The following is a 16,599-nucleotide window of genomic DNA, read 5'->3' on the forward strand; positions in this document are numbered from 1 at the left end:
TAGAATTTTTCTGATCCCTAACACATATTATTATTATTATTATTATTAGCCTAATTGGCAATTATATAAACTTGAATATCCAAAAAAAAAAAAAAAAAAAACGGTAATAATAATAATAATAATGTAAAAAAAAATTAATGTGTATTTACATTTGCTTTTAACCCAAATGGATTTGCAGTGCATTCATTAAAACATTATCGTTCCTTGGGAATTGGACTCCTGATTTTGGCACTCTTGGGAGTCAAATGATGCCAGGGCCTTTGAGCGGGGACTTATTAAATGAACATAATGAATGAGCTGATAATTAACCAGTAATGACTTGCCACCTCTTCCCTGTTTTCTGAATGTGTGGATTGATCTATGGAGACATTCAAACAGTTTGTATCAGCTTGCTTCTCGGGAACAAAACTCCTGCACAGTAGGCCAAGGGAGCAAGAGGGGTCAGTTTCACACCAATACGGTGTCATGCGATACTGAAAGTGGTTAAAGCGACACCAGAACTTGAGAAGCAAAGGGCATCTTCATGTTTTTCCGCCATACTGGACCACCTCGCAATTAGAGATTCTGGCTGAACCTGATTTCCTGATTTGTGAACGCGCAGCTGCTGCCAGACTTTTCATTTACAAAAGGAGTGAAACTCTAAGCAGACGGATGCTGTCAGTTTCACAGCTGTGCCTGCGAAGCCTCTCGCTTCTGTGAACTTGGCAGCCTGCTCAGGCCTTGCAGCTGATACCAACTCAAATTAAACGCACTTCAGACTAGGAGAAGTGTTTGAAGGAGACGGCTGATTGATTTCAGTTATCGCTCCAAAGCTGTAGATGTGGCATAATTACTGGGGTAATCTGTATTTCATCAGAACGATGCAGATTGCCAAGAGATCCTGATTAGTCTGGTTAAAACGATTCGTTTTGTCATGTAAAGTTGAAGTTCAGGGCTCCAGATTAGCTTTCTGGCCCAGCTTGGGATATTTAGCCACACTGGACTGGTGTGATCGCTTTTAACTCAAGTACCCTTATGTGGTGCACATACACTGGTGGAACCACAGGGGTTGCAACATCTGATTACAGCAGTTGTGTTGAAATTATTGCATTCTTGCTTGGATTAAGGCTTTATCAGTTGTTGCACAGACATTTTGACAAACCCCGTTATGTACTACTAAAACCAGTTGTGAAACAAGATTTGTGAGTTTCTCTAAAGTTTAATTGGGCTCTTGATCTATTTATAGAAAGCACATTAATCAGTGACTTATGTAATTTAAATGCCAGATGCATATCTTCTTAATTTTTTTGTTTTGTTTTAGAGAACAGAAATGAATAGCCTTAATTGAAGAGGATTTACATGTCAAATTTGAACAGTAGTGTACATATCTCCTGTGCAACTGTGATATTTAACATTTGCTTCCTGCGTTTTCCCCCAGCTCCATCAGTAAATCTCATATTCTGCTGTGAATTCACGGAGGACGGATTTGGGGTCGAGCGCCCTCTTGGTCCAGTGTGGTCCAGCAACATTACGAAATAGCAGAAGCAACAGGAATCAAGCTGGACGGGGGGGAGGTGAGGGAGGACGAGGGCACCGCCTTTGTCCTGAGACACAGAGTCTGCACAAGCAGCGATACCGACCCCACCCAAACATCAACCTCAGACCACCAGGACAACATGAGGTCCTGCACAGATCACAGATCGGACAGCCCCGGACAGAACGTGAGTGGTGTATATCAGATATGTTGCTTTTTATCTTGATCAACCATCATGCAGTCATTAATATAAAATAAATAGTGATCAACCAATATTATCCCTTTTGTTAAGGTAGTGGGGCATAATAAAGCTAAAATCTGTGAGGTTTTGGATTAATGTAAATTAAGGAGATGCTTAAAACCAGCAGTGTAGCCACATTCACTCATTTTAATGCATTATGCATTAATTCTAATAAACAATTCCTCATAAGTATGGCACTCAGTAGCCTAAATTTCATTTTAATGATTTCCAGCAATTTAGCACATTAAGCATTCTTCTGATGTGCAATCACTTTTCATATGTTGGCTGTTTCACATGGGCTCATAAAGCTCCACAGACTACACTAATCTGTCGCATAAGGCACAGAAACCTGCATTTCATCCACTTTAAAGTGCTTGCATTTAATAGTATGGGACCTCCAAGTAGCATATACTGCTGGCTTATAAATAATTCTCACTCAAAAAGATAAGTGCACTCACTTGAGTACTCAATGGAGTGTTTATAAAAGCTAATGAAGTATTAATGAATGCTTTTCAATGACAGCACAGACTCTAATTTGCATCTGGAATTCATTATGGCTCCAGAGACCAGCAGATTCATCATTTGAGGTGTGGTTTGTTGGAGAACGGCGTAGGGATCATGTACCTGTGTGTTATTTGTTTATGTGAGCTCTAATTACTCATCGCAGTCTAATATACAGAGAATCTTTCAGTCTCAGAGGTGTCTGTATGGGCTCAAAAGGTTGTCAAGAGGATAGTTTTAGATTAGGGCTGCACCGATAAATGAAATTATATCGAGTCACGATAGTTTATGTCTGTAATGGAGATTAGCTCTGGACTTTTTTTACTCTATATTGATCTAAGAGCCAATCACACAGCAGAAATGTACAACAAGTGTGTTGATATTAGAGATGTATCAAATTTTCGGCCACCATTTAAGGGATCCTCTAATTTTTGTGGCTTCAGTTATTATTGGGGGACTCTTTTAAATCTGGAAGCATTAACAACTTGTATCAGGATATATATATATATATATATATAGTTATTGTTCAATATGGAAAATAATAATGGAGATTGCATTTTTAGCACATCACCCAACCCTAGTTTATACACTGTGATATGCTGTGGAAGGGGGTTTTTCTTTTCATTTTGTTTTATATTGCTTGATCGGTTTTCATTAACTATTGTCCACATCTATATAACAGAATGCAGATAGTTCTAACAGTGCAGGCAGGTCTGGAAAGGACTCTGTTTGTATTTGCATGAGCTGTTGACTTCAGTTATTTGCATGCATCCTCCACACAATAGTTGTGTGTTGTGTAATCTGACTCGGGAAATGTTTGTGTGGATTATTGTTAGCCATGTGGCGGTTGGTTGCCGAGCTTGTGGTGTGGTGTGGTCAGACAGGGCAGGTGTAAAACTATCCCATCCCCATGAGGGAACAGACGCCCCATTGGTTTTTCAGGTTAAGGTAGATCCTTGACAACAAGGCCAGGCTGATTAAATTTTAAGCGCATCTTAAAACCCTGTAATAGACCCTGTTAGGTGTTTATTTTGCATCATGTTTCTGGTGGATCAAGTTTTCTGTGTCTAGATGCGCCAATTTTTCTTTGTTGCATCAATGCCAAAATAGTTTTAAGTTAATAAGCATTTAATTGGTTCAAATTAGGACTTAATAATTAATCGAAAAGTAATCGAAATTGACATTTAGAATCGAACGATCTAATTTTTCAAGGCACATATTTTTTAATTACTTTCCCTACTGTGTGTGGAGTCACGTGACCCCGCTCTGTTAAGGCTACTTTATACTTCTCCATAAACACATGCGTATAGTTCGGTGCAGCCTTCGTGCAGTCGCATACGCGTGTACCTCTCAAAAAAACGTAACTACACATTTTAAATACTCAAAGATGGTAGATAGTTTGCGTTTCCTTCAATTATTTTAAAATCAGGTAATGCACCCTTCAATAAAAATCTCTCACTTGTAGTATGTGAGCATATTTACTGTACAAAACCTGTTTGTGATCTATGAGGCCAAAAAATAAATAATCGTTCATAAATTGTAATCGAAGTAGTCAATTAATCAAGATTTTAATTTCAGGCCAAAATGCCCAGCCCTAATTCAAATGTCCAGCTACACAGGAGAGACTATGGCGTGTGAGCATACCTGGAAAATGAACTCTTTTCCTTTGAGTGAGTCATAATTCCAAGGGTCACCTAACCAGGTGTATATTTTAAACCTTTGTGGAACAAGTGAAGGGAGAATACGGGATGACAGAATTTATTGTTTGGGTATTCCCTTAAAAAACAAAAGGCATAAGATGGTAATTGATATAACTGTTAATACACCTTATGGACACTTGTGTTTTAACATATGTAAACTGACCATTACGTCTCTTAATATTATTCTGTATTTGTTATATATACAGTGTTCAGCGTGATTGAACTCACCCCATTTTGAAAATGAATTATTTTATCAATTTCTCTGTGAATATAGGCAATGTTGGAGCATTTAAACAAAACTGATTTCTTAAACAGATATATTTGTTAGAATAATATTTTAGTTACCAAACATATTTAGAAATTGAAAAATAATACTATTAAATTCAAGCAAAGTATTGCAAAAAAATTATAAGTGTGACCAATATTTTTTATAACAGAAATTTGGGTGTACTCGTTAGTGAACAGTTTTAAGTTATTTTGTTATGTAAGCTCTAGATTTGGCTTTAATATTGACTAATCTAATGTATATGCACGCAAATAATAATGTAGAGCTTTCTACTGAAAACATGAATTTAAAAGACAGACTTGTGAGGGGTCTACTTGTATATGCTGAGCATTGTAGTTTACATAATACAGTAGTATATGTAGTTAGACTTGCTGCTAACAAAGCATTTAACTCTGAATGCAGTGAACCATACAGTCCATCTTTTATGCTTTTTAAAGCATGCACTGAAGCTCACTGCAGTAGTACCAATACACCTGTAAACTGGGTTAAAGGTCAAAGAACAACTATCAAACACACCTGCTTCCATGTAAAACACTGTTGTAGATGTTTCTCTTATACTTGAGCTTTATGTAAAGCTTTAGTGTATTTTGTTGACCTTCAAGTTGTACTTTGTTTAATGAGTTAATTTCTGTGTTATGTTGTTCAGTTTTCCAAAGCTACCAGTTGTTTTCTTCCAATAAACAGCTCTGCTTTAATTCTATGGCAACAATGTAGTTAGGTGATTGGTTTTTGTATGGCAACAGCCGAAGGTTGGAGATCTGTTGGCTCTACAAGGTCAATTTTGAACCAGGAACTGCTTAATTCTGTTGATTGGGAGACTAATGGAAGGAGGCTAAAGTTGAACATCCGTCACTATAACCACTCTTATGTGATGATGTCATATGTGTGAGCTCAGCCATCTGGTCAACTCAAAACTCTCAACTCAGATAAATGACTTTGATAACTGAGGTCTACCATAAAGTAGTCAGAACTTCCACTGGTGCTTTCCAGATTGTGGTATGTCTATGGTACAGCTTGTTCTCCTTTTTAATCAGAGAAACGCAATTCATTTCACCATCAATGATGTGTAATTCACCATGTTCATTTCTGAGGAAGCCGGAGATGAGGAGTGTGTTTGAAAAACAATCTCTCCTACAACCTTAAAATACAGCAGAGCTAAAAATGTGCAAGCATTCCTGAATTGTTGTGTTCCTTCTTAATGACTGTATTTGTTATGGATGTTTTGGTAACCAAAGAAACTATTGCTTTTAGATTGATCATTCCCATGTTCCCAATCTGGAGCTCAGAAAGAGAGACATTTCTGGTTAAAGAGCATGTTTAATTCCAGCTTATTGTAGGGATTCATAAAGGTTGAAAAAAATAAAAGGTTTTGAGTCATATAGATGTGTACATGAAGTGAAAGTTTGAGTGAGCACGTCAGCGTCACATGTACACTGGCACTGGGGTTAGTCTGTACAAAGGTCTGTTCCTGATTGAGCAAGAAACTGTGGCTCCACTGTGCCGAACATGTGATGTTGTGAAGAGAGAGAAAGAGGGGAGGACAATTGCAAAGAATGGATGGCGAGGGGTCTCTCAACTTTGAGTGTTTAAACATGTGGTCTTAAGTAGAGCAAGGGAGAAACATACAGGGGCGTTCTTAGAGACTGGAGATAGGTGGAAAATGAGTTGGCTGAAAGTTAGTCTTGCTCCTACAAGGGTTTCTTTATTGGAGCTGGTTACAGTGACCTGTGTGTGTGTGTGTGTGTGTGTGTGTGTGTGTGTGTGTGTGTGTGTGTGTGTGTGTGTGTGTGTGTGTGTGTGTGTGTGTGTGTGTGTGTGTGTGTGTGTGTGTGTGTGTGTGTGTGTGTGTGTGTGTGTGTGTGTGTGTGTGTGTGTGTGTGTGTGTGTGTGTGTGTGTGTGTGTGTGTGTGTGTGTGTGTGTGTGTGTGTGTGTGTGTGTGTGTGTGTGTGTTTCTATACTTGAATGGCTAGCTTTGTAAGTATTCAGACAGTGTAAATGTTTGCAGGGTTTAAAAAGTTATCAATGTCTAACATTGAGGCTTGATAAAAATAAAGAAAAAATAAGCTAAACATAAGCCAAGACTCACTTTTTTCTGCTGCCTTGAATTGACTGTTATCAGTCACAAACAGTGCAGGTCTAACCTGCTTGCCTGGATTGCCTTCTGCTTTCAGTCCAACAAGGACAAATATGTTGTTTTGCAGGAAAGATCTGTTGTTCCGATTTAAAGAAGGGGCCGTGTGGTTCTCTAGAAACAGTCATATGATCCAGAGGACTCTAGGAACTTCTCGGACAGTTGTGCAATTGCAAGTCCTAGAGTTTACATGGAATCTTATCTGTAGATTTTACTCCCCGTCCAGTTCTGCTGATCATAACAAACCTTCAGACCCTTGTTGAGATATGGAAGTATATCTATCAGAAAGAGACTTTCACTTGAAATAATGCACTACTGCTCAATAGTTCGGGGTCACTAAGGGCGTTTTCACTGCTGGCTTCTGTTTATGAACTTGGCAAGCTTTCTCCCTTACCTCTGTTTATTTAGGCAATATGAACACAGCAGTCATGCTTGGATCAGCACCAAAACAGTCAATCCAAGATTGTCCGAATGAAGTGTTCTTTGTCCACTTAAACCTTGGAGTGGTTTGGTTGAGGTGAGAAAACGACCAACCTCAGTGGAACAACAATCTGAGTGGTATCAGAGGTTGGAAAATCTTATACTTGTCTACATTAGTTACTTATCACAGTTGAAAACGAAGGAGAACCTTTTAATCTAAGAAAAAGTAGTGAAATTATCCCCTGCATTGTAAGGATGCTGAAAATTATATTGAATGTAGGGCTGTGCCAATTTGGGTTGGGTCGATAGATGATACCATTATTCATAAATAATTAATTCACAGCCACCTACAACAACGATGCCATCGTTCATCGCAATGATTCACAATAGACATTGTATGATGCCAAATTGGTCCATCACCCAATCCTAGTGTCGATAAACAATATCATAATAAATTGCAATCAAATTTATGTCAATAAAGATAGACATTTTTACGCATATTGATCCTTAGAGCCAATCCCACAGCAGAAATATGCAACTACAGGAATCTATAATTGTGTTCATATTCGAGATTCACCAAATTTTTGGTAGCTGAAAATAGGTCATGCTGCGTCACACAGTGTGGTTTAGCACACTCGTTTCACTTTCCTACCCACAGTACCCACCTTCAGTCATGTTTGAAATACGCTGTTAAAAATGGAAGCATTAACAACTTATATCAAAATGTTTATTGTTATCGTGCAATATATAAAATAATTATTAAGATTGTTTTATTTTGCTATATTGCCCAGCCCCAACTAAATGCACTCATACTTCAGAGAAAAGTTCAAGCTAGAGTGTGTATGTTCTTGTTTCTAGCATATAATAAACATTGTAGCTTCAGCTACTGTAGTCTTCAGGACCAGACAAAAGAAGTTTGTTTGGAAGATGGGTTCATGATGTATTCGCTCATTAATTACATTTTTTTTTACACACTGCAGCTTTAAATAATGGTCATGTAAAACTGCTTCCATGTAAAACACTGTTGTAGATGTTTCTCTTATACTTGAGCTTTATGTAAAGCTTTAGTGTATTTTGTTGACCTTCAAGTTGTACTTTGTTTAATGAGTTAATTTCTGTGTTATGTTGTTCAGTTTTCCAAAGCTACCAGTTGTTTTCTTCCAATAAACAGCTCTGCTTTAATTCTATGGCAACAATGTAGTTAGGTGATTGGTTTTTGTATGGCAACAGCCGAAGGTTGGAGATCTGTTGGCTCTACAAGGTCAATTTTGAACCAGGAACTGCTTAATTCTGTTGATTGGGAGACTAATGGAAGGAGGCTAAAGTTGAACATCCGTCACTATAACCACTCTTATGTGATGATGTCATATGTGTGAGCTCAGCCATCTGGTCAACTCAAAACTCTCAACTCAGATAAATGACTTTGATAACTGAGGTCTACCATAAAGTAGTCAGAACTTCCACTGGTGCTTTCCAGATTGTGGTATGTCTATGGTACAGCTTGTTCTCCTTTTTAATCAGAGAAACGCAATTCATTTCACCATCAATGATGTGTAATTCACCATGTTCATTTCTGAGGAAGCCGGAGATGAGGAGTGTGTTTGAAAAACAATCTCTCCTACAACCTTAAAATACAGCAGAGCTAAAAATGTGCAAGCATTCCTGAATTGTTGTGTTCCTTCTTAATGACTGTATTTGTTATGGATGTTTTGGTAACCAAAGAAACTATTGCTTTTAGATTGATCATTCCCATGTTCCCAATCTGGAGCTCAGAAAGAGAGACATTTCTGGTTAAAGAGCATGTTTAATTCCAGCTTATTGTAGGGATTCATAAAGGTTGAAAAAAATAAAAGGTTTTGAGTCATATAGATGTGTACATGAAGTGAAAGTTTGAGTGAGCACGTCAGCGTCACATGTACACTGGCACTGGGGTTAGTCTGTACAAAGGTCTGTTCCTGATTGAGCAAGAAACTGTGGCTCCACTGTGCCGAACATGTGATGTTGTGAAGAGAGAGAAAGAGGGGAGGACAATTGCAAAGAATGGATGGCGAGGGGTCTCTCAACTTTGAGTGTTTAAACATGTGGTCTTAAGTAGAGCAAGGGAGAAACATACAGGGGCGTTCTTAGAGACTGGAGATAGGTGGAAAATGAGTTGGCTGAAAGTTAGTCTTGCTCCTACAAGGGTTTCTTTATTGGAGCTGGTTACAGTGACCTGTGTGTGTGTGTGTGTGTGTGTGTGTGTGTGTGTGTGTGTGTGTGTGTGTGTGTGTGTGTGTGTGTGTGTGTGTGTGTGTGTGTGTGTGTGTGTGTGTGTGTGTGTGTGTGTGTGTGTGTGTGTGTGTGTGTGTGTGTGTGTGTGTGTGTGTGTGTGTGTGTGTGTGTGTGTGTGTGTGTGTGTGTGTGTGTGTGTGTGTGTGTGTGTGTGTGTGTGTGTGTGTTTCTATACTTGAATGGCTAGCTTTGTAAGTATTCAGACAGTGTAAATGTTTGCAGGGTTTAAAAAGTTATCAATGTCTAACATTGAGGCTTGATAAAAATAAAGAAAAAATAAGCTAAACATAAGCCAAGACTCACTTTTTTCTGCTGCCTTGAATTGACTGTTATCAGTCACAAACAGTGCAGGTCTAACCTGCTTGCCTGGATTGCCTTCTGCTTTCAGTCCAACAAGGACAAATATGTTGTTTTGCAGGAAAGATCTGTTGTTCCGATTTAAAGAAGGGGCCGTGTGGTTCTCTAGAAACAGTCATATGATCCAGAGGACTCTAGGAACTTCTCGGACAGTTGTGCAATTGCAAGTCCTAGAGTTTACATGGAATCTTATCTGTAGATTTTACTCCCCGTCCAGTTCTGCTGATCATAACAAACCTTCAGACCCTTGTTGAGATATGGAAGTATATCTATCAGAAAGAGACTTTCACTTGAAATAATGCACTACTGCTCAATAGTTCGGGGTCACTAAGGGCGTTTTCACTGCTGGCTTCTGTTTATGAACTTGGCAAGCTTTCTCCCTTACCTCTGTTTATTTAGGCAATATGAACACAGCAGTCATGCTTGGATCAGCACCAAAACAGTCAATCCAAGATTGTCCGAATGAAGTGTTCTTTGTCCACTTAAACCTTGGAGTGGTTTGGTTGAGGTGAGAAAACGACCAACCTCAGTGGAACAACAATCTGAGTGGTATCAGAGGTTGGAAAATCTTATACTTGTCTACATTAGTTACTTATCACAGTTGAAAACGAAGGAGAACCTTTTAATCTAAGAAAAAGTAGTGAAATTATCCCCTGCATTGTAAGGATGCTGAAAATTATATTGAATGTAGGGCTGTGCCAATTTGGGTTGGGTCGATAGATGATACCATTATTCATAAATAATTAATTCACAGCCACCTACAACAACGATGCCATCGTTCATCGCAATGATTCACAATAGACATTGTATGATGCCAAATTGGTCCATCACCCAATCCTAGTGTCGATAAACAATATCATAATAAATTGCAATCAAATTTATGTCAATAAAGATAGACATTTTTACGCATATTGATCCTTAGAGCCAATCCCACAGCAGAAATATGCAACTACAGGAATCTATAATTGTGTTCATATTCGAGATTCACCAAATTTTTGGTAGCTGAAAATAGGTCATGCTGCGTCACACAGTGTGGTTTAGCACACTCGTTTCACTTTCCTACCCACAGTACCCACCTTCAGTCATGTTTGAAATACGCTGTTAAAAATGGAAGCATTAACAACTTATATCAAAATGTTTATTGTTATCGTGCAATATATAAAATAATTATTAAGATTGTTTTATTTTGCTATATTGCCCAGCCCCAACTAAATGCACTCATACTTCAGAGAAAAGTTCAAGCTAGAGTGTGTATGTTCTTGTTTCTAGCATATAATAAACATTGTAGCTTCAGCTACTGTAGTCTTCAGGACCAGACAAAAGAAGTTTGTTTGGAAGATGGGTTCATGATGTATTCGCTCATTAATTACATTTTTTTTTACACACTGCAGCTTTAAATAATGGTCACATGTTCTAAAATGTCCTGCTTCATAGATTTGTAGGCGTTGTAGCTAAACTCCTGTAGCCTTTTGACTGTACTAAACGAGACACATGGCCCTCCTGCTGAGGTTATGCCTTTCCAGAGGCCAGCAACAGGATGTTCCCAGCATTCCAGGAATTGAAATACACAGAGTCATATCCCTACCAGTGTCGTGCTACTGTGTCCAAACTCCTGCTGCTGTTATTTGTCGCAGAACACATGCTTGTCTGTCTCTAAATGTCTCTTAAGGTCTTTCAGAGTCCCCTTAGAGTGCTGTGCATGTGTGCTGCATTATTTTTTTGTCTCCTATGATGAGGTGCCAGCATGCTTGGCAATGAGTATTTTGACGTTCCTCACACTGCAAGAGTCTGGTTTGAGCACAATGTACCATCATGACTCCATAATGAGGTCATGTAATGATGGAACATACTTTTGCATGAACTCTCACACTGTGTCCTCGCCGAGCCTGATGTGATAAAGTGCCAAGCTAATAATATCAAGTCTTGCATGAGGTTTTGTCCTAATCAGATGGAAATCTGACACCGAGACATTTCCATGGGCAATTGGTTTCTGTTTTCAGCATGCTGAGAAGTCCCGCTCTGACTAAAGTTGCTGTATTGAACGTCAAATATGTTCTGTTTGGAAGTGATTTTATTTTTATGGTAGCATTTCACTTTCAGCAAGGATATTTTAATGAATATTTACTGATTAGAACACAGTGTTTTAATGAATATATAACTTTAAAAAAAAGAAAAGAAATACATCAATGCACTACAGAAAATTGGTTGTTTAGGCCATTTCTTTGGTGTTGTCTATGACCTTTCAAGTTTTTATGTGTAGCACATGGGTGATCTGGCTTAAATGTGACTTCCAGACATGAACTGGAACACAATATGACTACTTTACACGTGAGGCCCTTTAGCTGACAGAACAGCCCGCTGGCCTCCTGCAGGGACCCAATGTGTCTGACTTAAAAATACATCTTGCATTTATTTGTATTGAGACACTTCAGGGTTTTTGGTTATTTTATTTTGGGCATGTTTACCAAGATTGTAACCAGCACCAGAGGGTTAAAGAAATCACTCTTATTTGCAGTCAAAAGTTACATTGGGGAAAAAAAATATGAAACTATTTTTACATAGTGGAACCGTTTGGTACTGCAGCATGCCTTACTGAAAGTAATACTAAAATATCAGCCTCAAATTTACTATAGACTGATTTTAGATAACAGTAAACTTTTATGACTTATAAGCGAACAGCAAAATAATCTGATTGAGTTTCAACACAAAAGATTCTTTCAAAAAACTACTAACAATACGTTTGCTTTACAAAATAAATCAGAAATTTTGTTAGAAATTGTGTTGGTATTTCATTGAAATGGTGATCTCATTCATTTTTTATCCTAATTAAACCTTTTATTTCAATGTTAATTTTGTTATACAAACTTTAGCTCGTCATAACGAGCCTAAAAATGTTATGCATGTGTGACTAAATAACTTTTAGCTTGACTTTTCTGCTGAACTTTTACTTGAGCGGGCCGCCCAGGTATATTAATGGCCGGCCAAGTATATTTATTAATCTGTGATTAATCGTACGTGTTTTTGCATTACCTTTTTACTTAAGCCTACTTTCAAATGACTGCGCGCACAGTCACGAGAGCAAGAGAAACATTAAATAATTCATTCTTAAATCTAAACAACTCAAAAAAACTTGACTATATAGTCAGAGAGGATGAAATGACTGGTCTAAACTGGCTGCAAATAAGCCTATAAGCACATCTTTTGTAATGGGTAATCAACACATTTGCCTTATTTAAAGAATCTACACATTTTGTCTTGTAATTATTATAATTTGTAGAGACATTGCCTGTTTTTTTTCCCCTTTTTTTCTGTCATTTATTTCTCATTTGCTGTATATTTTTATTAATTTGCTGATGTCATTAGGCTATATTACATAGGCTGTTTTATATACATATCTAAAATGCTTCGGCATTCAAGTTTGCTTTGAACGTCAAAGAGAGAGAAGCAGCTTTTACCATGTCAGTGCGTGCACATGGCTCCGGAATAGCATAAAAGATAAAATTTTTTTTTTTTTTTTTTTTTTCAGCAGTCTTTTTTAATTTTTATTTAATCAATTGAAAAGAAACAGCGTATAACAGTTTAAAATTAAATACAATTAATGTTAAACTAAATTATGTTTGTTTTGTCGCATATTGTTGGCTGTTTTATATGTTGTGGGTAAACGATGTGTTTCAATCCGGCTACCACTGCAACTATATTTCAAATATGGGAAGCACAGTGTACTGTACTGGAATTTCAGTCACTGATGCATCTTGACCAAGAGTGGCACTTTTTTTTTTAACATATGTGGTCTCTTGTTTCTGAAAAAACATCTCTTAAACAAAGCTTTTAAGATGCTGGCAGTGTTAGTAGGTAGCAGGTGGTGAGAGTATTACATCTGAGTCATGCTAAAGCCAGCAAATCGCACAGACTGCATGTCATTTAAGTTCAGCCCAACATACTGAAGAGCAGCACTGTAGTACAATGTTGTCTTTTTTTTCTTTTTCTCACCAGGCTCTGTAATGAACATGGTTGTTTTTTAAGATGTTAAGCTGGTTCTTTTTCTGTATTTACTCTCGCAGACTCGTACAAGTTGTCCCAGCTGTATCTCCAGCAAACAAACAAGCAGTTTATTTCCTCCTCTCTTTCTGGCAGGAAAGTGATTATGGTTCTAGATGATCTCTAGAGAGGGTCGTTTACATCCAGCCAATCAGTGCACATAGTGAGCATAACACTGGACATCTCAATTACTCTGGGGTTGGGACTGGCTGATACAATATAACCAGCATCTTATATGGCTGCATGAGCCATTTTTATATCACAGAAACCGCAGCACAATATAAATTTTATTTTTAATGAGGAAACGATAATAATAACCCTGTGGTAATGCATGTTTATGGACAGTCCAGTGAGTAAATGCTTTTATTTGTTCGTTAGTTAGTTAGAGGACCAGTTATTGGGATTAATTTAATATTAATTAAATTAATTAATTAATATTAATTTAATTATTATTAAAAACAATCAATAATCATTTATTTTAATCATTCTATGAATATAATAATATATATATATATATATAAATATTTTATATATTATAAATGTATATTATATATAAATAATCTTTTTTTTTTTTTTATTGAAAATTTAGGCGTAAAAGGACGTTTTATTATATAATCATGCAGTGTCAATGGTCAATGCATCGAGATATGCATAATTACACAGTGAGTAGCCCAAGTTTGACCTCACTAACCTTTCAAAATCTTTTATGAATTGATATTTTGGTAAACAAACACAAAAGTATCCATGTTTAAAAATGAAGTTAAAACTGAGGTGTGCTCATATTTATTATTATTATTATTATTATTATTGAACGCTTATCATAAAACCATATCTAAAACTCTGTTTGCATTTCTCACGATGACAAATCTGATCTGATATATTTATCTGATTGCTGTATTTTATCTTGTGCTGTTTTCTAGCTTCTGGTTAAGGTGATGAGTAAGAGACTGAGAGGTTTTATGTTTTCGCACATGCCTTTCTGAGGTGTGCACATTGCTGTCTTAAAGACTTGTTTGGGATTGTTTTTCAGGGTGTGTTTTAAGTAGTTCATTATTTCACACCCTGTCCTCCCAAACAAACCCTTATATTCACTAGTTGAGAGATTTGTTCAGCAGTGGGAACAAGACTCGACTGTTTTGTTGGTTTCTTTACAGGTTTTATCAAAGTATCAGGATGAGCACTTTTTCTGATGTTAAGGAAATCTAATAGTTATTTAATAATAAACCAAATGTTTTTCTTCTGTTTCCAAGTTAACTGGTTTCCTGAAATGCAAATGATTTAATATTTATTAAAATATATGCTGATTTGCATAATTTTCTAGCACAAACATTTGAATATATGATGAATGCAGGTTAAATAATTTTCTTCTTGTTTTCTTTTTACATTTTATTTTGTAAAGATTTTGAGTATCACTATTCAGAAAATACTGTGAAAGGCCAGGAAAGAAAAGCTGTTTAATAAAATGTTCTAGATTATGTATTTATAACAACATCTATTTATATCAACATCTATAAATAATAACCATACAATTAAATCCTGGTTGCCTTAAATTTTTTAAGCTGAATCAAATTAACCTTATGTATACATGTTATTACTTGCATTCTATACAATTAAGTTAGAACATGATAAACTTGATTTGATTTATTTTCAATCAAAAATATCATACTTAAAATATCATAAAAAAAATCAACATAGTTGCAAATGGAGTGGGATGAAGCACAACCTTATTATTATTTTCCCACCCCATTACCACATACTTAATTCATCTATTACTTAAACTTATTTATTCTTTTACTCATTTCTTTTTTTACATGAGACATGTTTCATCCTTTTTTCATCTTTGACATACTATATGTTTAAATCCATTTGTACCTTTACAATTTATAACACAGTTTGTAACTTATTTTAATAAGTTGCAATGAATTAAAACATATGCTGTCATGACTAATTGATCATATAATTATCATATAAGTTTAACCCTGTACCTATCAATGCTCCTGTTTTTCCCAGGATTCTCCCGTATTTTACAATTCTATCTCACTATCATCCCGTAAAGGTATTTCTCCTGTATTTTTATTCTTTCTATGAAGGGTGGCAATAAACATCAAAGAGCAAATCCTCCGTATATGCAACCTATATTGCTGAACCACCAGGGGACGCCCCTTGCTCTTAAATTTGTTTAGGCATGAAACCACTTTAAAATAAATATAAAACCGGCGGGATTCCTTTCCTTTCTGTTGTAGCGGGGCATGGCTGTCAGATGCGCTCCATATTGATAAAGAGACACAAGAGTTTCCCTTATTTTCACATCCCAATGTTGGCAGGTATGATAATTACCCAATTGTATTATGTTTAGAGTATCTAAGTGCTGCATTTACAAAAAGTCCTTTTAAAAATGCACGTTATATTGGAAATCTGGAGATACAAATTGATGAATCATAGCAAAACAAACACTCCAAAGTGCATTGTGGATGTTTCCTTCACATTAGACTGAAAAAAGCACTATAAAAAGCCCCAAAATGTCAAACTGAGGCAGGCTTGAAACTGTTTTTGCCTGCAGTGTCTCCTGTTAAATACAGGAACATTTGCTTTCCGACTGTATAAACATATACAGAAGTGATCTATTTGTCACAGCTATGAGCAGCGCTGTTAAAAATGTTTATTTTAAAGCAATAGATGAATCCGTGACAGACAGTAGACATTTAATACACACACACACATACACACACACACTTGTAATGAGAGGCAGCTGAATTCGGTCACTCTTGGAGAGGATGGGGTTGCTGGCAGGCATCAGAAGTAGGTTATTCATGCATTATAGATCCAGTTCTGGTTCTGCTCGACTCCTCTTGTTGACAAGAAACACACACTGTTAGCTGCTCTGCCTTTTACCCGTGACCTCTCTGCTCACCGCTTTACATGCCCATGGAAGTGTCCCAGATTTGGCTTGTTAGATGGATCGTTTGTCAGGTGAAAATATATGTAGGACTCTTGGGATTTTTCTGTTTTACTGTCGTGCACAATGCCGGGTGCATCTTATTCAATGTCCGTGATAAACTATTGACACTTCAATGAGAATTCAAGTTAATTTGTATAGCGCTTTTTGCAATTATTATTGTTTCAAAGCAGCTTTACAAAAG

At 36.8% G+C, this 16,599-nt stretch overlaps 1 protein-coding gene across 2 annotated transcripts in view; it reads left to right on the forward strand.

The window, feature by feature from the left end:
- adipor2 (adiponectin receptor 2) overlaps positions 1–16,599 on the forward strand; it is a 39,803-nt gene that overhangs the window by 8,658 nt on the left and 14,546 nt on the right. For both annotated transcript variants that reach the window (XM_088649832.1, NM_001025506.2), the window contains 1 exon segment: positions 1,418–1,700. In XM_088649832.1, coding sequence (XP_088505958.1) covers positions 1,656–1,700 — 45 coding nt within the window. In that variant the 5' untranslated portion in view covers positions 1,418–1,655.

Source organism: Danio rerio, chromosome 4 (genome assembly GCF_052040795.2).
Source record: "Danio rerio strain M-AB ecotype USA chromosome 4, GRCz13ab, whole genome shotgun sequence".
Classification (NCBI taxonomy): domain Eukaryota; kingdom Metazoa; phylum Chordata; class Actinopteri; order Cypriniformes; family Danionidae; genus Danio; species Danio rerio.